The sequence below is a fragment of the Arctopsyche grandis genome, chromosome 8 (genome assembly GCF_051622035.1).
Source record: "Arctopsyche grandis isolate Sample6627 chromosome 8, ASM5162203v2, whole genome shotgun sequence".
NCBI lineage: Eukaryota > Metazoa > Arthropoda > Insecta > Trichoptera > Hydropsychidae > Arctopsyche > Arctopsyche grandis.
This window is the reverse complement of record NC_135362.1, coordinates 27,940,504-27,964,099: the sequence shown is the minus strand read 5'-3', so window position 1 is coordinate 27,964,099 and position 23,596 is coordinate 27,940,504. Positions and strand designations below refer to the sequence as shown.

At 32.9% G+C, this 23,596-nt stretch overlaps 1 protein-coding gene across 1 annotated transcript in view; it reads left to right on the top strand.

Moving 5' to 3' along the window:
* The window catches only part of LOC143915705 (spondin-1-like), a 209,890-nt gene that overhangs the window by 160,611 nt on the left and 25,683 nt on the right, over positions 1-23,596 (top strand). Inside the window, exons 5-8 of the mRNA XM_077436459.1 lie at positions 9,171-9,362; positions 9,447-9,653; positions 9,780-10,034; positions 12,154-12,328. Of these exons, the coding sequence (XP_077292585.1) occupies positions 9,171-9,362; positions 9,447-9,653; positions 9,780-10,034; positions 12,154-12,328 (829 nt within the window). The remainder of the gene's footprint in view (positions 1-9,170; positions 9,363-9,446; positions 9,654-9,779; positions 10,035-12,153; positions 12,329-23,596) is intronic.

Here is a 23,596-nt window from a genome sequence, read left to right as displayed (position 1 = left end):
GCAAAATTTATTTGATTTTATTGTTGAAACGGTTCCACCAATTTGGAAACCTATACCCGTTTCTTGCAACGAGTTTATAGTATGTATCTTGAATTTTTTTGATTACACTGAGCAACAACAAAAAAATACCGGAGAGGAAACAGTCAATCTATATAAGTTTGAACCACTAAATTCTATTTGACCTAACTAAATTTATGAGATATGTAAATATATGTAAGCGTTTAAAAAAAATACGTATTTTTTACTTTTACAGTCTTTAACTCTATATTTAGTATTGCTGCGGCAAAAGTACATAGGTATTGGAATCGATAGTCTGTTAGAATCAATATTTTTTCTATTGATTGTGATATTTTATTGCTTTAAAATACTAATTGTCTAGCGAAGTCAACACATTTTTTACACATTTTTCTCGTGGTATTTATTATGTGTTTATCACTTTAAAAAGGATTGGTCTTCTATGTCAATATTTTTTATTTCATAACCATCATCATCTACGGCAGTGGTTCTCAAGTGTGGCCACTAGTGGATTTAGCAACAATTGCTTTATTAATATTGTCTATTTTTCCCACTACCGTATATTGCGAAAGATCATTAAGTGTAATGCACTTTATTAAAAACAAATTTAGAAATCAGCTGAAAGACGCAAACTTAGAAGCAGGAATACGGCTTGCATTGGAAGAAAGGAGTATTGAGCAATTTCCATTTGCATTATTATTAAATAAATAGATACCAAAATGTTAAAATTTCTTTTATTTTATGAATAAATTGATTCACTTTTTTTGTAACTTTAATTTATTTGATTCAACTTGGTGCCGCCACCAGACATTTCCATGGGACCACTATTATCACATGTGCGGCCACGGTAAAATTTCGCCTGAGAACCACTGATCTACAGCCAATCGCCATCCACTGCTGGATGAAGGCCTCTCCAAGACGCTTCCACTCTTCTCTGTTTTGCTCAAATCTCATCCAATCTCACTCCACACATTTTCCTAGTGTGATATTTTCGGCATATTTCATTTTTAATTTATGATACACTAAACGGCTCCTTTAAATAGCAGGTCCAAATGATGTTGAGTTTTGACTAATTCTTTGACTATTCCATAAAAACTAGTCAATATAACGTTTTTTTTCTTTCTAAATTCAATGAATTCAAATTTTTTTACATATTTCAGTACTACCGGTAGAAACGAAAAACAAATTTTGATTTATAAAACCGGTAGTATCGGTATTGAAATTTTTGCCAAGTATGTATTTTATTAGCGGATTTTCGCAAAGTTATACCTAATTAGAAATATGGATATTGTATGTATACATATGAATTATAAAGGTTTTAATCATTTTTATTGAACTGGCTGTGGTATGCTCTATAGATGAGTAAAAGATTCGTAACAAACTCGAATGTTGAAGATGATTTAAAAAAAAATAATTCCATAGCTCGTAGAAGATATATTTGTGAATATTTGAATTGATGAATGTATAAATTTATTTTGAAGACCATTTTTTATGTAGTTTGATTTTTAAAAAATAACTGTCTATAAATGTAATTCTGGGTTAAAATTAAGCGAACTAGTTAAATTTAGTTATAAATTAAGTTGCACAGCAAAAATTTACAACGGAAAAACATTTCTTTAGGACGGTATGAAGAATCTTATGCAAATTGTGAGCAAACTAATTAAAAGGCAAGGGTTTTATGTTGATAATGATGTCCTTGAAAGTTCATAATTGGCTTTTACAATAAATTTCGCCCGAACCCGACGTTAACTCTTTTCGCTCGCTGCCATCCAAAATTAACGTTAAATTGTTGATCACGTACTGGCGCATTATTTGCCACCTGCTTTGCAGATTATCTTTGAAAAAGGACGAGGCACATAAATAAGGGTTAATTCACACGCAATGGCAATTTAGCCGCACACGTGTAGTACCCACTGTTCGCGCATTACCGAGTGTTAAACTTTAGCACGAGTTGATATACGGCGCTTATTCGGGGGATACTTTGTGAATATTTTGTTAAGGGAACAAGTAGAGGTACAGCGTCAGCCTCCCCCGGGTAGGTTTTGTGTGTGTTTGAAGTGTCGGGGATGGGGATGGGGGAAGGTGAAGCCTTTTGTTTTACGACGGTTGGTTTATGAGTCGGAACAAGACGCCGTGAGTTAGTTCTCTTTACTGTTCGTATTAAAATACTAGACAGCGACGTGTACTTAAATTAAATACTGAACACTCCCTTAAAGCTCTGGGTGTATGTGAAAAATATTATCTGCGTACCTTAGTTTTCATGTGTGTCAGTCTGTCATGTGCATGTATTTTATTGTTTGTCAAGTGCATCCGTTTTTGCGATTGTATTGAATTTGCTCACGAGCAATTTGATCATGGCTGATGAGGCAGGCAGCTTTGTATGCTTAACTGTCTGTTTGTTTGGTAAAATCAATAATACAAAATGAAATACATATGTATATGTACATACATACATACATATGAAGATGCAATATGAAATAAATACATTTTATAGATTTATTATGGCGTTTCATTTTAATGATTCGTATGCGAAATAATCATCGAACCTTTTTAAAAGTCGAGGCACACGCAGGCCCGGCCCGAGGGTATATGGCGTCCCTAGGCAAATAGGTCTCAGTGCCCCCCCCACCCTTAAACAATACATTTCATGAAAGTTCTTGAAATTTTACGTTGAAGGAAAATATATTAAAACAAAAAATTAAATTTAAAATTTTTATTCAAAATAGGTACGTTTTGGGTTTGGTGCATCCGCTCTAAAATCGCCAGATTAACAGAACGGCAGCTTTAAACGAAATTCTCGTTTTCTCGAATGATAGATTGCACATCAGATGACGAGTAACCTTTCGTTGTACACAGATGCAACTATTAAAATTGAGTTGGATCTTTCTGGCGAGTTTAATAAAGCAAGATTCGGAACTTGTCGAATCTTGCCTTATTAAACTTGCCTGAAAGATCCAACTCAATTTTAATAATTACCATTTTAATAATTACATCTGTGCACATCGAAAGGTCACCCGTCATCTATCTTTCGAGAAGATGAGAATTACATTTAAAGCAGCCGCCCGTTAGTCTGTCATTCAATTTGTCTGGCGATTTTAGAGCGGATGCACCGCATCCGTACGTTTTATGTATAAAAATGAATAAAATAAAATGAAATACGTAAAACTATGAATAAATTCAGCAATGAATACGTTAATTTATACATAACAATGAATTGAAGAATTTTATATAGTGACATTTCTTCTTTCATATATGATTATTTACAGCGTTATTTTACATATATGTACATATGTATGTTTCAGCAGTATTTTATATAAAATACAAGTCCAAATTGCCATTTGTACCGATGACAGTTTGTTGTTTTACAAGTTTTATTCGCGAGTCGTTGATATTTGACAGTCATCTTCCAGCATTCTTCGTAAATTATTTAATTTTACAATCTGTTTTGTTACTTAGATTAGAAAAATTAAGTTGAATATAGAATGTTTTAATAAGTTCAAAGAAAACTATTTTTTTTTCAATTTAATAATCAAAAAAATAATAATTGTAATAGTAAGTGAAACGTAAAGGAGGTTTGTAAAAATGGGGCGCCCGCAGCGCTCCTTGTCAATAGCGCCCTAGGCACTTGCCTAGTCTGCTGCACCTTTGAGCTGGCCTTGGGCACACCACTGATTAAAGTATGTATATATACCAGCACAATAGATTAGTAGTTAGTTAGTGGCTTCAAATCCCATTGGTTTTGCTGGCCAGAGCTTGGATTTGTGACTACAGATCGATCGTTTCCTATCAGAGTTTGCCAATTTATCTGATTGAAACGGTTCCAACAAATTGGCAACCTTACCGATTTTTTCACAAAATATCGAGATTTCACCAATCTCGAATTTCGCTGAATTGTTTGAAATGATGCAAATTTACAAATTTGATCATAGATGTCTCGTTGGATATTAATTGATATGTATTTATGTAGTTTTCTGAAAAGGAAGGAGCATTGGAGTTACCTGTTGCCTTCCTGGAATAAATTAAAAAAAAAACTTTATTTTTTTTATATATATGTAGGTATTAAAATTATTTCAATACTCATTGCTCGACAACGGACAGTATATACGTTAGTAGCAAATAAAATTTTTGCAATTGAGTTAATTTCTTTAATTTTTTTTCAACTGTGTACTTTCTGTATGAACACGATGAATTTTTGTAATGTATTTTTTTTTATATAAAGTCAAGCGTGAGGCGTAACGCACCGTTTGAGATGATTTATTTTTCCCTAGATAATATTTTTTATGTGCGTCCTCGGCACTCGGGGACGATTGTTGTCGACCCCTTTACGTCGTTAACAAATTACATCGTACATGGGTTCGTCTATTGTGAGAACGAACAGTACATTTTTCAAAAGCGCTTTGAACTTGTTCAGTATATAATATGTTCATCGCCAGTTTGAAATATCTATAGCACGTATTATATAGATATTATATAATACACACACCTAAGCAAAAATATGAATATGAGTTTAAAAAGATACTTTTTTCCGAAAGTTAAATTGAAAAACTTTCCTTCGCGCGTGTACGTATGTATGTTTGGTTATATAAATAAATTTTCTAACTTTGCCACGACGTCATAAATGTGCCACATTTTTTTCCCGAAACCAAAAACGCTGTACTCAATTTAGAGAAAAGCCCACAAATAATTCGAGCTCAAATAAACACGAATTAATTGAGCTGAAACGAGCTCTAATTCAGAGCCGGAACACTCACCGTTATTATGGTCGTTGTTTTGTGTGATCGAAATAATTTTTCAACGCGAAACGACCGGCTGTTGTTAAGTCGGAAAATTACACGACACAAATCTGCGAATTTTCATTTGCGGAAAAGCCACTTTTTAACGTTTTTTTCGGTAAATTTTCATTTGCATTGAAACGAACGGCCGTTGAGCGATAATTTTTTAATGAAGTGGAATAAACTCACGTTCGCAACAACAATATTGAAACTGGAGAATGGATGTTGGCCCCTTTTAATGGATTCACAAACACTTCAACCCCAAGCCAGGGCTGTTCTCGTCATTATAATTATTATAATGCCCTTTTTCAACTCCGCCACCCCCTCCCCCCTCTCTATCCCTCCCCTCACGTCATACACAAAGCCGTCAACCGAGTCGAAATGGAAATGTGCCGTGTTATTCGTTTTATCGTCTGCTCGTGCACGCAGTTTTCCCGGGGAATTATATGTTGGAGATTTTCATATTAATGTGGTTTTCCCGGAAAATGTATTTCCTGTGCGTCACTCACAAACTTATTATACTAATAATGTATTGTATCACCCGCAGGCTACCGATATACATTCATATGTATGTAATATTGCGAAATAAAGTACACGATAATTACATGAAAATGAAATGAAATATAATGGAGTGGCTTTTTTTGTTAGAATATATGTAACTATTTTCCAAAAACTCTTTATTTTATTTGTTTGATTCTTTTAATCGTAAAGATTAATTTATGTTCTATTGAATTAAAATCGTTGAAATGTGTATAGTATTAAATATATTAAAACGTTATTTTATTAAACGGTTAGTACACACCGGTCATTATCAATACTTAATTCTACTTACCAGGTATACAAATTTAATTTTACTTACCAAGTATTTTAACTTAATTCTACTTACCAAGTATACAATAAGCTTATTGTAAAAAACTAAATGTATGTAAGCTCATTGTAAATCATATTAACAATTAGATACAACATAACTTATTATTGAATACTTATCTCGCAGATAAAACTCCGTGAAGAGATATACTTTTAGCCGTGAAATGTCAGATCTGACATATTTGGCCAAAAATCAATATATATCAAAAAAATCAATATATTTATATATATGTACATATGAGAGTTAAAACTATAAATATTTATATATTAGAGATAACCAGAACTTTTAGAGCAAATTTTATAAAATATAGAGTGAATTATAGGCGTTTAAACAATTAAAATCAGATATGGCCATTTCATGGCTAAAAGGTTGGAAGACACGGGACGAACGCTTGTTAAACGTCAAGAAGGTCTACGGGTCCCGTTTTTAAAACGCGTTGTATACGATATTTTATCTCCAACGTAATGGCAGACGATACATTAACGTATATTGATGGCCGAATAAGCAATATGGCAAAGTATGAAAACGATCGGATAAGAGATAAGAGATATAAAAAATGACCACTAACACGAAAGCCATGTGAAATGCAAAGGAGGTATGTAAAAATACTAAATATTTCTAATTCATACAGATTAATACTGACCATTATATAAAATGTATGTACATATTTTAACTTATTTGGTATTGTAACTTTTTTTAAATACTTTTTATTTTTCGGGTCATTTTTAGAAAACTTTTCAATAGCTGAAATCTGAAATAATTTAAATTTAAACACATCCCTTATTCTGTTTTGAATACGTTTTAAATTCAACATATGAGCCGATATATTTTAAAGTGACAAAAGTCCACATTCTTCATTTCGAGAAATATTTCGCAAGCATTAAATATAATATTTTAAGTTTTCCAATATTTAAAAACACTGGTGGCCTGTAATAAGTTTATTCTGCTTTTCTGAGATTCTTCACACATTGAATTAAATGAAGTGATAACAATTTGTGAATTGTGTCAAACTAAAATAGTGCTTTTGTACCTACATATGTATATGTACATGTAGGTACAAAATCAACATTTAAATAAAAACTAAAACGATGATTTAGTTAATCAGTATTAGGCCATACACTTGTATATAAGTGGCTTATTTCATGTTAGTAAGTACTAATCTTAGTATGGATATACATATGTATGATCTGTCATTGCAATGATATTGTATATGCAATTTTAAATCGTCTTCAGGGCTAAATTTAGTTTATTATTATATTAATAAAATAAACTGTATATATTTTATACCTATTATATACGTGCAGAGTTTGTTTCAATGAAGTTCTCGTATAATTTCCCCCAATTTCAATATAGGGAAACCTTGACCACATATTCGAGTGCCGTCAACCCTAATTTATTCAGCTAATTCTCTTTGGGTCTGGTCCGTGATAAATTTTAAAACAGAACAAATGGTCGACTCAAACCTTTATCAATTTCAGCTCCCTCTACCACGGGGCTAGAGGTTTTTTTAAATATATTTTTGGTACCCCTAGATATTAATCCCGCAACGAGCTGGATCAACACCACTCTGTTTATCGTATCAACATTGAATGGAATTTATCGACCGTCATCTGAATTGATACGAAATTTAATTTTCGCCGTGTGCGTAATATACTTGTGATACTTAGGATGAGTCAGAGGAAAAAGTGCCTACAAGGATAAGGGGTGGGGGTGGAAATTCGTCGATAACTTTTCTATTGTCGCAGCGAATTTTCCCGTATCGGGAAAACGTCACTATCAAAACGTGAGATTTTTCTCGCCTTATCCCCCTATCCCGTCGCTTTTTGCTCGTCAGTTCGATTTTGCCATTTTTCTGATATTCATCCTTATTTTTTTATTTGCTGAATCTTTTACAATAAATGAACCTTTCTAGAAATTTCCATAGCGCATACTATAACAAACTATTGACAATGGTAAATTAAATTGTAACAATGGGTCTGATTGGAACTTTCTGTAAATATGTAATAGCAATAATAATAAATCTGCTAAAGGAAAAATTCGGATGTGACCAACCCACGACTTTATCTATGTATTTGAAGAATACAAGAAGGATAAAAACAAAAATTTGATAATGAAATATATGTATGTATGTATGTATATACTCGTTCAAACATAGCTATGTGAACATTTTTGATACAAATTGAGCGCAAATGTAACACAAGTGTCTTACACAAGACAAAACTTTCGGCTGTCGAATTTTGTTAAAAAAAAGTATTATTACTATTAGTATTATCAACTTAAAATATGAAGAAGATAGAAATAATTTAAAAGGTCCAAATAAATAAAATGATGAAATATTGTTTAAAAAAAATATTACTTTCAGTTTACGAATTCAAACTTACCGACTCATTTCATTAAAAATACAAATAAATATATCTTCAACTTGTTACGTTCAGTGGTGTGGAAGAAATCGTGTAGTCACCACATTTTTGATTTTTCTAAGAGGAAAACGAGGCACTTTTGGTTTAATAAATTTAATGATTTTATAACAATAATAACTCAATATTACATACATATATGTATACTAGTATGTATATAATAATGAGCTTATAAGTCATTATTAGAACATAATTGGTACAAATTGAGTAGTAAAAACTTATGTTAATAAAATTTCCTTACACATTAAATATCAAGAAAATAAAAATAATTTAAAAGGTCAGGAAAATAAAAATAATTCACACATACAGACTATGAGAGCATTTTCGATACTAATTGAGCACAAATTTTATTTTTATTAATTTTTATTTAGGGATTATTTATATAAATGTAGGGAAACTTACACAAGACAAAAGTTTTCAGCAATCACGGATTTCGCTGAATTGTATAAAATGCTGCAAATTCACAAATTTAGCCATAAATGTCTCTTTGTATGTTAATTGATATGTATTTACTCTGTATAATAATACAAATAGCCAGCAGCACAGCTCGGTAACCAGCAGCATAACTCGGTCGTTAAGCTTCTGCTTAACACCGAGAGGCGCCGGGTTCGATCCCATGAGCTGACCTCGATTGAAAAATATTTTTTCCGAGTATATCTGTAGTGCTTCTGGTCAGACTTGGATATTTGTGACTCCAGGTCAATCGTTTCCTATCAGAGTTTGCCAATTATCTCAGATTGTTGAAACGGATCCCGATTAAAAATTGGCTAAAATCCTTCCTACCTACTATGTCACCACTATTTGAGTATGATTAATGTACAATAAAATGTGTGCACAATTCATAGATGTCTCGTTAATTTGCGAGTTTTTAGTGTCTCGCAAAATTCAACGACCTGTGTAATAAAAATGCTGTATTACTTGTAATTGGCCAGGGAGGCGCATTGGTGTTTACCAGTAAGGCCTTCCTGGTATAAAATGTAATAAAAAAAATGTACAATGTTTATGGCTAGGGAAGTGCATTAAAGTTAGGCCTTCCTGGTATAAATAAAAAATAAAATAAATAAATAAACCTAACCACATACATATGTTTTCCAACAGGTATTATGGATAGCCCCGCCGTCAGGTAGTGGTTGTGTCACCATAAAAGCCACCGTTTTAGAAGATCGTGACGTATGGTTCATGGACGATACAGCTCTCAGCAAAACCTTATGCGAAAATACTCAAGGATCAGCACATATGCAGCCACCAATCGTTGAACCATGCTGTGCCTGTGACGAGGCCAAATACGAGGTGACAAACTCTTCATACGTACATATATTCAATGGATTTTATTTCAATATTACATGACGTATTATATTGGATTTACATACATAGGTGACGTTTGAAGGACTTTGGTCTCGCCATACCCATCCAAAGGACTTTCCATCAAACGGATGGTCCACCAGATTCAGCGACATAATAGGCGCTTCTCATACTGCTGACTATAGATTTTGGGATTACGACCAGCAAGCTAGTGAAGGACTTAGACAGCTGGCCGAGCATGGTGCAACTACTGTGCTGGAGAGCGAGCTTAAAAATGAAGTATGTATTATACTATATGGCAGCCTTTGCTGATTTACATATGTATGTCAGTGTTATTGTCACATAATCTTTTAGATATAGACATATAAAAGGCAGGATTGTAAGCATGTGGTGTTTGATTTTCAGAGCACTAGCATAAGGACTATCATCAAAGCTCGTGGAATATCGTATCCGAATTTGTCGGGCAAGACTTTCGCAGTGTTGCGTGTCACGAATCATCATCATCTGATGTCTCTCGTGTCCAGGATCGATCCTTCACCTGATTGGATCGTTGGTATATCCGGACTGGAGCTGTGTCTTCCCAATTGCACCTGGATCGAATCCCTAATATGGAATCTGTTCCCGTGGGACATCGGGACCGATAGTGGAGTCACGTATACGGTTCGTATATATCCCACATACACACATATAAATACATACATATGTAGTGCATAGTATCAAACATGCGGCGAAGATGTGGGAGATAATTATTATAATATATCCTTATTTTATTCACATCGTTTTGAAACTTTTAATATTGTTTTATAACATTTTAGAATTATTTTAAAATTCAATACAGATTCGATTTTAATATTGATGGTACGATGTAGTACAATGTGGCAAATGTGATACCTTACATAAATATGGGTTTGGTGCATTCGCTCTAAAATCGCCAGATTAACAGAACGGCAGCTTTAAACGTAATTCTCGTTTTCTCGAATGATAGATTGCACATCAGATGACGAGTAACCTTTCGATGTGCACAGATGCAATTATTAAAATTGAGTTGGATCTTTCTGGCGAGTTTAATAAGGCAAGATTCGATAAGTTCCGAATCTTGCCTTATTAAACTCGCCAGAAAGATCCAACTCAATTTTAATAATTGCATCTGTGCACATCGAAAGATTATCCGTCATCTGATGTGCAATCTATCATTCGAGAAGATGAGAATTGCATTTAAAGCAGCCGTCCGTTAATCTGTCGTTCAATTTTTCTGGCGAATTTAGAGCGGATGCACCGCATCCCATGAATATATAAACATCATTTTTTATATAAAATATGTTGAAAAAAATAAAATTTATTGTATTTTTTTTAATCATTTTAATTAATATTTTAAAATATGTATATAATGCATTTAAACTGGTTAGTGTTCATTGTTTTTAAAAAAATGTATGTGAGATAAATTATATAATGTTTTAATTTATATTCAATTTTAATATTTATACTAAAATAGCATTAACATTTTTTTTTTTTGATAATTTATGTATTGGTTTTTTAAAATGATAATTAGTTAATTAATAATTCAATATTATGTAGATATGGGTAATTGGACTATTCGTCACATTGGGGTGGTCACAAAGACAATTTTTGCCATGAAAATCGTGAATACACCATATTTGGCACTCAAGTTCTCGTTACTATGATAGTTATCGTTAGTATGATGGACTTTTCGGCTGCCAGATGTTCCGTTATAGAGATTTTAGTGACTTTGTGACGAGTAATTTGTGACCAGTAATCACCGAACCGTAGATATGCACATATATTCGCCCGTATTTGTGCCACACCTGTACTCCGGATTTTGCGCGACAGTCAAAAACGCCCCGACAAAACCGCCCCGACATAACCGCGCGGCAACAAAAGCACGAGAGACAAAACTGCGAGCAAAAAATCCGCTGGAGACATAACTACGTGGCAACAAAACTGCGTGCCGACAAAAGCGCGCCAGAATATATGAAAAAATTAAAATAATTTGACTTTGATTTTGACTTCGATTTCAACTTCAATTCCGACTATAACTTAATTATTTTATTTCATATATTTTGACGCGGTTTTGTTGCCGAGCGCTTTTTGCTGAGGTGGTTTTGTCACCGCGCTACAATGTCGGGGCGCTTATGTACCAAGCAGTTTTGACTGGACACCTTACCGTGTGTGGACTTTTGGTCGAATGGACACTTGGCTGCGAACATTTGGTTGACGGACGCTTTGCCGAACGAACATTAGGTCATATGACTTTTAGTCGAATGGACATTAGGCCAATGGACTTTTGTCCGAACGGAAATTTGGCCGATTGCGTGTCGAAATTATTGAAAACTCACTGAAAACAGATACATTATACAGAAATTACCTCGACTTTATTAAAATTCGATAAATTTAAACAATTAAAAATTACATTGGCTTAATGACCATTGGCTTATGTCCGTTCGGCCAAATGTCCGTTGGCCTAATATCCGTTTGTAGAAGCATTCGTCAACCACCTGTACGTATGTACATACATATGTATGTTTGCTCGCTTTCCATTATTAGGTCATTAAATTGGTAATTTTATTTCAGTATATTATTCTATCGTTTAATGTTTTTAATGTAATGTAAATGAATTATTTTTAATAATAATTTAAAAAATGTTAAATTCTTATCCATCCCATATCTTTGCTTCACTGTGTAGTCAAGTCTTTGATGCGCTCAATACATACATAAATACTCGACTTTTTATTTAGTCATAGTTGGTCCGCTATTGTTTCAGTCTCCAGATCAGCCAACAAGCCCTCGAGAAGTTATACGTCGGATTGGAACCAACTATCCCAAGGATCCAGATTCGCCCTTCTACGACGCTTCAGGCAAGGAGATGAAGCCCTTGGCCCGCCTCAACATAACGAGACAAAGACTGTACGGGAAAAGTTGCGACACCAACGGTGCAGGTAATTGTCCAATTTTTCCGACACAAACAAAATTTTATACGTGTAAACTTATTCTTTCGGAGCTATCAAATGTGAATATATCACCTTAGTGGGATCAAGGTGACGTTTCGCGAATACGAATGGCGGATTTTGCACTCGCGTGTCGCAGATTTACGATCGCTACGTTCTCCGGTCGTGTCAGATTTTATTCGAATTGATCGTCTGTAATGGGAAAATTCGTAGATTCGTTGTATTACATTGTATGTACGTATGCTACGAAGATAGTTGTGTCTATTTTATTTTATACGTCAAAGCGCATACGTTGCATATTTCAAGACGTTCCACGCGAGTTTCATATGCAGGGAATAGAACGTTTGAAAATTTCAATGTGAAGTATTTGCATATATGCAATATTAATCTGCATGCGCTTTTTTTCTTTCAAAATTGAAACCGTTTCTGGTCGCAGATGGAGGCACAAGTACCTAAAAATAATATTTTATTCCGCTCGCGTGAACCGGTGACCTTTTTGTAGTTTTCTTATATTTTTTTTCTTGGCCCATTCAACTTCAGTGGGTCGCCAGCTGCACCTGGGGGCAAGATGCAAGTCACACATTCTGGCCTTCCCTTTGTCTGAAATGTCAAATGTTGATAGCTACGTCTCCCTTGGTGGGTGTAGCACCCTCACCTGATCTCACCCCCTCGCATGCACCTCACATCCCATGGCCTCGGGGAAACCTACATACATATTCGTTCACCCACCCAATCCGCCCGAGCCATTTTTCTCCATTATGTGGTACCATCATTCGCAAAAGCACACTCTCGTCTCTCTCTTTGCGTACAAATAAAGCATCAATGGTGCATTGTTCATATTTCAATATCTATTCATGCATGGGATGACTTAAAACTTGTCTGCACTGTGATAGATAGCGAGGGACCAGCACTCGTATTTTATTTTATTTCTTCAAATATACTGAATGCAGGGTCTTCGTATTTTATATATTCCTCATCTAAACCTCTATGATTCGAATTATACCATTACAAAATAAAAATATTGATCAATATCAACAGAAATAATTAATTTCGTGGAAAGCCCCTTGTACGCGTACACGTACTCAACGGTCAGTGTTAGAATGATATCGGCCTTGCAATGACAGCTCTGCTTCAGTCGTTATTTTTTTCATGTATTGCACCTATAATTATTATATATTATTCAACGTTTAATACACGATAAAATGATATTTATGGCTAATTATGTACACTGTTTAACCTCGCAGATTTTGCATTATTTTAACTTGAAACGCACATTTTTTACTTGACATTTGAAGTCCAGCATAGCGGTTAACGCATTTTAAGCACAGTAAGGCAAGTGTTAAAAACAAATAATATCAAAATATTATTAATATTCAATCTGCAAACACAATCGTATTCATATTATTATTATAATATCCTTTTCATATTAGAGTATTATTTTGATCAATTCAACTTCATTATTTATATACATACATATATACAAAGTAAGCAAACTGGTATATTATAATAAAATATATAAATTATATACCAAAAATGAATTTAAAATACAACGTACGTAAGTTTGCAGAGACTCAATTACGATTTCAGACTCAACGTTACTTTGTAAAGACTCAATTCCGATTTCAATTGCTTCGACTCCAAATTTGACTATGCCTTTTGTATTGACTTTGCCTTTGACTTCAGCTGTAAATTTGAATTTCGTTCACACGTCAATTTCAACTCCAACTTTGAAGTACATATATTTTGATTTCAACATCAGCTTCAGCTCTTCATTGATGTTTAAATATACTTTGACTTTTTACTGGGAGCTTTTTGAAACTAAAAATAAAATTCTTTGCATTTATTTTTTCCACCACAATTCAACATCCACAACTTAAACTAGTAAATCATATTATCATTCATTGAATGGTATCTCGGAAATTGAAATTCACTGACGTTATATTATTATAATATTTATTTAAACTTTTACTTTTTAGTTACAAAACAAATCAAGCTACGTTTATAACATCTACAAATTTCCCCTGTGAATTCACCAATGGGTTTGACAGTGGACGAGTCGGTCAGAATACATACAGATATGGAACTAATATGTTTCTCCCCAGTATTCATACATTCGTAAAATATTAGGTAGATGAGATGAGATTGAAAGGAAATCGTATTGTAAAGGTGTATATAGTACATATTACTGCTTCCAATCCCAGAAGATTACTTCAGCACCGGGATTGCGATGCTAGGAATTTCCAATCCCGGGATCCCGGTGCTGGCACCGGGAATCAAATGTATAACAAAAAAAGGAAAAAATTGTTCAATTGCATATTTTCCTATTTCAAAACCGTTCAATTGCATTTTGCAAACTCTCCCGATGTTTCACGCAAAAAATAGTTCTCATATTGGCGTTCTTGTTTTGAGAGTTTGGCTACATTCTTTAAATTTTAGGTTCGCATCCATTTCTAGATTTCTAAGAGTAAATAAAAGACATCCTTTAATGGAATCAAATAAAGTAAGAAAACATCACTTTGATTCATTGATTCGTTTTTTACAAATAGTTTGTACCGTCTAGTAATTATTCATCGACACAAAAGAGTGTGGATAAGAACCCAAATATTGTCAGACGAAAAAATCGAAAGCAAGCTGAAAAGAGGCTAGTAAAAAAGAGAGTTACTAAGTTTCAGTTCGATAGGACGAACGGTGTTCAAAAAATCACCAAAAACACTGACGTACAGACACACGTGAAAACGTGATCAGTGATCGATTCCGAGTTCGAATCAGTCAAAATATGCTACAAATATCATTGCAGTTGAGCACAAAATCTGCGACACAATACAGGCCGTTGATACCATTTCGTGGGAACGGCAAGCCGACGTCAAAACGGGTCAAATAAAACAAATGGACTATGACTGTCATTGCTCATCCCACCATTTTTCATTATATAATGTTGTTTTATGTTTTTTCTTTATTTATTTTTGTAAAAAAAATATTTAAAAATAAACTTTGCAAGCACCGTAATCCCGGTATTCAGATTAGTTTCAGCACCGGGATTCACGATACCAGAAAACACCGGGATCCCGGGATTGGAAGCCTTAGTACATAGTATATTTTATATAAATGTATCCTGCCTTCAAAATTTTTCTCTCCAAAAGCACTGCTACCATATAATACATAAACTAGTAAAAAACATCGGTTTAATTTAATTTTAATTGCACATGCATCTTCCGTTCAGAGGAGATGCGGTGCATAACGCGGAGTCGTAACCCAGCGAGTTTATCATTTCCATGCACCGGCGAACAAACTGCACATAAGAAACAGAAAAAATGCAAGCACCCACCTACTTGCATTGTATGTATGCACTTGTAAGCACTCGAGTCTTCCAAGTTGTTCTTCTCTCGGGTTCGTAATTGAATGCAACTGCAACGGGCGCGACATTCGCCCTATTATAAAAGCGACCATTAAAAACGAATACGAATGTTTGCATAAAAAATGAATATCTGTGTATAGTCTGATAGTCAGATATACGGGAAATTCAACAGAATTGTGTTACATATGCATATACGTATACATATGTACATATATGTATGTAGATACGCTCAGTCTTCTCTCTGTGGATTCGCAGCTTTGAGTTTGTCGCATATTTATTTATTTATTTTAAACAGACCATTGTGGCATAACAGGAATTCCTAAAGCGCCACAATGGTCAAAAAAATATGTGGACTGTAACCTAAAGGCTTTACATAATTAAGCATATGCATGTGATTTGTGTGTATTATGAAATATAGAAAACGATTTTAACTAGTAGAAACTAGTAAAGAAACGATTTTAATTGCTAATGCATCTTCCGTGCAGAGCAGATGCGGTGCATAAATTTAAGTCTAGATTAGCGTTTATCATTTTCATGCACCGGCGAACTAACTGCACACAATAAACAGCAAAAATGTAAGCAGCTTCTTACTTGCATTGCACTTGGGTCCTTGTGAGCATTCAAGTGTTCCAAGCAGGTCGTCTTCTAATTCGCCTCATTATATTAAAGCTACAACTATGTAAATACGAATACGATTGTTTGAATAAAAATTGAAATAAAGTACATATGTATGTATTCATATAGCGTGATTCACAGGAATTTCGACAGAGATGTTGTTTTTCATTTACATACATACATACAGTATACGCTTGGTCTGCTACGTATCTGTGGATTCGCCCCTTTGAGTTTATCGCATATGTGAAATGTAACGTAAAGGTTTTACCAAATAAGGAATTTGCAATTTATTTATGTTATTGTAATATATGTAGAATTCATAACAAATGCTTGGGTTTTAACTTTATCTTTGTATGGCGTTGTAGTTACAATAGATGAAGTTGTCTTATCATGCAAAAATCCGACTTCGAGATTTTGACTCGAAATCGATCATACATCCTGTTTTCATGGTATGTGTTTGTTTGTGTGTTTTGGATATAATTTGAACACCGTAAGTCCGTTATAAGTTTGCAGGAAAATCAGATAAAGATAAAAAAAATCAAAGCCAGCAGCGTGGCTCGGTCGTTAAGCTTCTGCTTAACACTGAGAGGCGCCGGGTTCGATCCCTTGAGTTGACCTCGATGAAAATAATTTTTCTGAGTATATCTGTAATGCTGCTGGTCAGACCAGGATTTGTGACTTATGTTCGATCGTTTCCTTTCAGAGTTTGCCAATTTTCTCTGATTTCATTGTTGAAACGATTCCCGATTAAAAATTGGCTAAAAAATCCTTCCTACCCACTATGTCACCACTATTTGAGTATGATTAATGTAAATATTACAATAAAAATGTATGTACAATTCATATATGTCTCCTTAATTATCGAGTTTAAGTCAGTGTCTCGTAATTTAGCGACTTATATAATAAAAAATGCTGTATTGTTTGTAATTGGCCAGGAAGGCGCATTCGGGTTTACCTGTAATGCCTTCCTGGTATGAAATAAAAATTTAAAAAAATAAAAATCCGATGAAAACTATTATTTAATCGACGAAACGTGTAAAAAACTATTTGAAAGCCATTGGTTTGTTTTAAATGTGTTAAAATCTTCAGAAAAATAAGGTATTTGTTTCCTTATCAACTTGTAAATTTTTGTTTATATTTTTAATGATTAAACTTTAGGAATTCGGAACTGTATTATTTAACAAGACAAATATGTATATGAGAAATGAAATCCATGAAGATAAAAATTTCCTGAATTATTTTTAAATATACACAAATTCATTAGCTCATATGGATAATATTACCATACATATATATAATTTCGAAAGAGACTTTGTATGTAAGTAATGTTGTTTGGAAAATGGTTGGGAACTTTGAAAACAAGTCAAAATTTCCATGACGACATGCCCCCGGCACCCCCCGGGCTTTCGCCCGTATATACATATAATACATCTTATATATATATATATATATATATATATATATATATATATATATATATATATATATATATATATATATATATATATATATATATATATATATATATATATATATATATATATATATATATATTATATATATATATATATATATATATATATATATATATATATATATATATATATATATATATATATATATATATATATATAATTTCGAAAGAGACTTTGTAAGTTTGTAACTATAGTTGGTTGGAAATCGAAAACTTCGATTTGTTGAATATATTTTTTTCGATTCAAATAAATTTAATAAAAAAACAAATGAATATTTACTATTAGATTCGCCATGTTTAAGCTGTTTATATTACAAATACTGAGCGAAGCCGGGTAAAACAAGTAGTACTTAAATAAAAATAAAATATATTTTGAAAAATAGTTGCATAGATAGTAGGTATATATTTATTCGAGCATTTAAATAAAATTCAAATATAATAATTAAAAATTCAAATATTACAAAAACTATGCTTTAAATACAAATAATATTTATTTTCTATTACATTTATTTTGAAGTTATACAAAAGAAACTATAATCGATCAAATAATGGAATCGTATGGAATGACATGTGCAACCGCATAAATTCTCACTTTGTTAAGATTGTTTGAAGCTTTCCACAATTTTTGTGTCGAGTCGTATTCCCAAACATCCCTCCTCATTCCATCTGAAAATCAAAACAATAATTGCATTCAACATTTAAGTTATATAAATTAAATCAAGTTGTACAGCAATCTCACCCGTGCAATGGATTTTATTTTGGAAACAGTAAAGACCGATTCCGGCTGGCCTTTTCGGTAGGTTGGTGAATGCTGTCCACACATTTGCATTTGGATCGTATTGCTCGACACTGTCTAAAAGATAATTCATTTCCTGATTCATAGGACCAGCAATAGACGTTTGATAGTGAATGCCACCAGCGACAAAAAGTTTCCCTTTGAACGCGACGCTCTAAAAACGATGAAATCTAAATAGAGTGATTTTATTTCGGATAGTTTAATATTTTTTGCGATACTTGTTAATTGATTGATATTCACCGAATGTTGAGATCTTGCCTGAATCATATGGGGGCGGAAACTCCAAGAATTGGACTCTACTGAATACATTTGCAATGTATTGATAGACAAACCATTATCTTTGTTATTCCCACCCGTGACATAAATTTTGTCGTCGATGGCAGATACACTAAAAAAATCAACAGCCACCATCAAAGGAGCGATGATCTCCCAATCTCCGGTCTTGCTGTTCCACCTATCCGAAATCAATAAACGTTAGCTTCTCTTTCAACTGATCGAATGAAATGATTGCAAGTTAATCACCTTTCCACTGATTTGCTATGTTCATCACCACTGATGGCATAGACATCCGTGGACGAATCGCGATGAAGTGTCACTGCTGAGAAAATTATACGAGCATGATTTAATGGCTTCAATGGATTTTTCCGACCGTTTTTCAAATCAATATATTCCACCTGAAAACAAATCAATTTGTTAAATTCCGATTACTATAAGCAGGTATTTCACAACATCGATAAACGTTACTGAAGTAAGCATTTCATTTGAAGAATCTATTCCGCCAATTATAACGATCCAATCTCCTACGATGACAGACGCAAAATAATATTTGTTTATTCCAATGTCTTTTAGCAGTGTCCAACTTTTATTTTCTCCGTCATATAAATCGATGGTATTTGCTTCCTAAAAACACGTTATGCATTAATTAAATTGATTACACTGTTCAACAAATGACGATTTTTTTTTGGTTCAGAGACGAGATATGACTTTTCTTATAGAACTATGCCCATTGAACACGAATCTGGTAATAAAAAATGTTGATTGGCTCGAGATCCAGAGTTATATGTGTTTTTTAAATCGCGCGATTTTTCTATATATTGGTGTTGTTCGGTCGATGTCTCAAAATCTGTCAATTTCCTGTTCAAAATGAATATTGGAATCTATAATCGGATATTTTATCTTTCATTTGTAGTACTTTTCAGCTTTCAAATCTCTCTAAGTAGACGTCCAGTTCAAATCAAAAATCAAAAGTACGTATTTTCACTTGGGATTTTTTCCCACTGTTAATACTATTTTATATTGAGTTTTTTTCTATTGTCAAATGTTTATCGGAATAATGTTCTGATCACACTATTTTTTGTTTTCGTTTAAAAGGGTTAATTGGAAGTGTACTGAACTTGAAATCGGTAAAATTGCGAGCAAAAAGCTCGTGCTAGTATTTACTCGTATTTACACAAATAAATACTAGCACGAGTAAATATTTACACGAATAAATACTATCTTTATATGAAAATTAAATAATATTCCACTTAGAAAAATCATATTTCGACTATTCTTGTGGATTAATAACAAAAATTCTATTGATAACTGGCTTACCTCAATAAAATAATCGAATTTTTGTTATTAATCGTGTATGTACGTAGTTACAATAGATGAAGTTTTGTGATCATGCGAAAATTTGACTCGAGATTTTGACTGATTTGAACTCAGAATCGATTACTGATCACGTTTTCTTGATCTAGAAAAAATGTGTGTGTGTGTGTGTCTGTGTATTTTGGGGATTTTTTGAACACCGTTAGTCCTATCGAACTGAAAGTTAGTATTGTTTTTTATTCTAATCAAAATATTATACTATAAACTATACAAAACCCACATCCAAAGTACGCCCTCCAACCAGAGCAATTTTTTCTTTTTTTCTACGAGGGTTTTCTGTTTCATTTAAAGCTTTATTATTGTTGTCCAGAATTGCTCGCCTGATAGAGGTCATACACCCTGAACACGAATGACAGAACGTCAATACTTCGTTGACAAGAAACTAAAAATATAATAACACATTATTCGAAAGATTTTTTTGAAGTAACTATAATATTCAATAAATCTCAAATACCTCCATCGACAGCAAGGATAACCTGACGGAACTCATCAGCTGTGCCAATTCATTATTACGGTTTGCACCATCAAAATTTACCCATAATTTCACAGCGTTGAATATGTCTTCTTCGGAAGGCACGATCAAAACGTCCGATTTCAAGATTTCGATCACGTTGAAGGCTGGTAGATTGAGAAATTTTTGTGTTTTGTACATCTAAAACAGAATTCGAATTGAAAAATATTAAAGTGTCCAAACTTATTTTATATATGTATGTATAATCAACATTCACCTTCTCAAAATTTTTCAGAATTAAACCCATTGCCCTTTTCTTCAATTTGGGATCTCCCGTTAGACTGAAAACTTCCAGACAATTATCAAGATTAACCGTTTTAAATTGCGGTGGAATTTTCACATCGAGAAGATTGGCTAGCTCTATTAATTTTTTGTGGTATTTTTGTTCTATGTCTGAAATCATATTTTTAATTATTACATTAAAAGACGAAAGCTCGCGTGTTTAATTAATTATGATGGATATTTATGAACTCGTACTTATTTCTCCAGTGTAACAATATTTCAGTATTGCTTCGATTACAATGAATTGAAAATCGGAAAAAATCTCACTCACTCTATCTTCGTATTGCCCAAAGAACTGACTGCACGCCGATAGCACGATCAAGTGCACGTGGAAGCTGTAATTATGAAAAAATAGTAATTAAAACTGACCAATCAATTTGTATTTAAGTATGTTTTAATTCCAATGAACGTACCTCCATTTTCGAGCAGTAAAAATGGAGTCGTAGTATTTTTCTTGTTTCGAAGCAGCATACAAATATTCTATTCGTTTTGCAGCAAAATTGGATTTCGCCTTCACTACGAACATCTTTCTGGTTTTTTCTTAGTTTTCTGCGGAGCGAAATGCAAAAATTATGTATCACAAATACGGTAGAAATCAGTATGTGTTTAGAATAACAAAGTTCGACTGACCACTTGAACAGTTATGCAGTGAATGATGTCACTACATTTTGCGTACACTCTAATTCTGCGGTTTTATAACGATAGATAAATTATGTACACTCAACCCATAGATTGTAGGATCGAAATGTACAAATAATCATTATAAATTGAAAATTTTACTAAACTTTACTTTGAAGTTTTCATATATTTAATAATTTTATGACCAGAAATTGGCGAGCAGGACGCTTTTAAGCACCAAAAATGGTTTGGCCATGACAGGTCATCATTAAAAGATTATTTTCAAACACAGGATAAAATGTAAGGAATACATACTACTTGTTGATATAAATGTTTGGGGGGAATTGACCTTTTTTACTAATTTAACAAAAGCTAATTTTCAACTCAAATAATTAAAAAATTCAACTAGAACTATCTTTGAATTGAGCGAAAAAAGAAAAATTCTGATGCGACTAATTTATGGCTTCGTCTATGATAATTTAAACCGTCAAATCAATTTTTAAATATTACATGATTCGATTAAAGATGCTCCGTTTTCGAGCTGTCAATATGGAATCATGGTACTTTTATTATTACATACCTCCTTTACGTTTCACTTACGATTACAATTCAGGAAAAAGTTTGCCTCTTATCCGATCGTTTTCATACTTTGCCATAATGCTTATTTTGGTCATCAATATAAGTAAATGGAGCCTCCGCCATTACGATAGAGATAAAATATCGTATAAGAAGCATTTCAGGTCCAAAGATTTTTAATCTCGGTGACAGTTGGTAGTCATTAATTATATAAAAAGATGGCGGTAGTAAAAAAAATATTGGTGTTTTTATTCAAAATAATAATTTTATATACAAATTATACAAGAGGTATGTTTTTAAAAAACTTTTTTTATTGTTTCGAAGCAGCACGATATGTATATATGTATATATACATATACATACATTCAATATAAAAGGAATTCGTATTTTATCCAAACTCCACACATACACACGCTCTTACGCAAATACTAAGTTACACACACGCGATCAATGATCGTTTCTGAGTTCAAATTAGTCAAAATCTCGATTTCAAAAGGGTTTTAATCTATTGTCACTTCATACATACATACATACATATATAAAGTAAAAATGTGTAAGTGAGATGGCGTTAATGTGTAACCTTTTTTTTATTTAGGTAATATTTGTTCAATCGGAATAAAATGTAAATGCGATATTCAATCAATCACATATTTTGCATTAAAAACGATGCCCTCCCTGAGTTTTGTACAAATAAATTAGCTAAATAGCCAAAATTATATAAATATAAAATAAATAAATAAATAAAACGAACTGAAAGTTTAAGGGCTAGCGCTAGATTATTTATCAATATGTATGTATGTATCATTTTACCACAGAAAAACATGTTTTTACAATATTAAATTGAAAAACCACATAAAAAAAATAACCAATCATACGTCGTTAAAATAATCAGCATCTCACAGATTAAACCCATTTTAAAATTAAAAATAAGATCATCATCGATCAAATTTGACGAACTGCTGAAATCCGCCAAGCAACTTTTGCATTAAAAATGAATACTTTATACTGTATGAAATAAAATTTTAAGGTAGTAAATAATTAATGTGATAATATTTGCTCAATTTATAACCGCAAAAATGTTTTTTCATAATGATAATTTCAATGACATTGAAAACCGCATTAAAAAACAGCTGACTATTGAAAATAGTAGCTGAATTGTTGATACCGATTTCAAATATTTCTATTATACTACATACATACATTCAATGCTGGGCCAAATTATCGGCGGTCACTCTTTTTTTATTTATTAATCACGTGTAAAATGCAACGTAATAATCCTTGAAAGGATTGATAAATTGGGTAGATTTTTTCAATTGAAAAAAGTTTATATGCCGAAAATAATCGAGGCATCGACAAAAACGCGCAGCGACAAAAACGCGTCA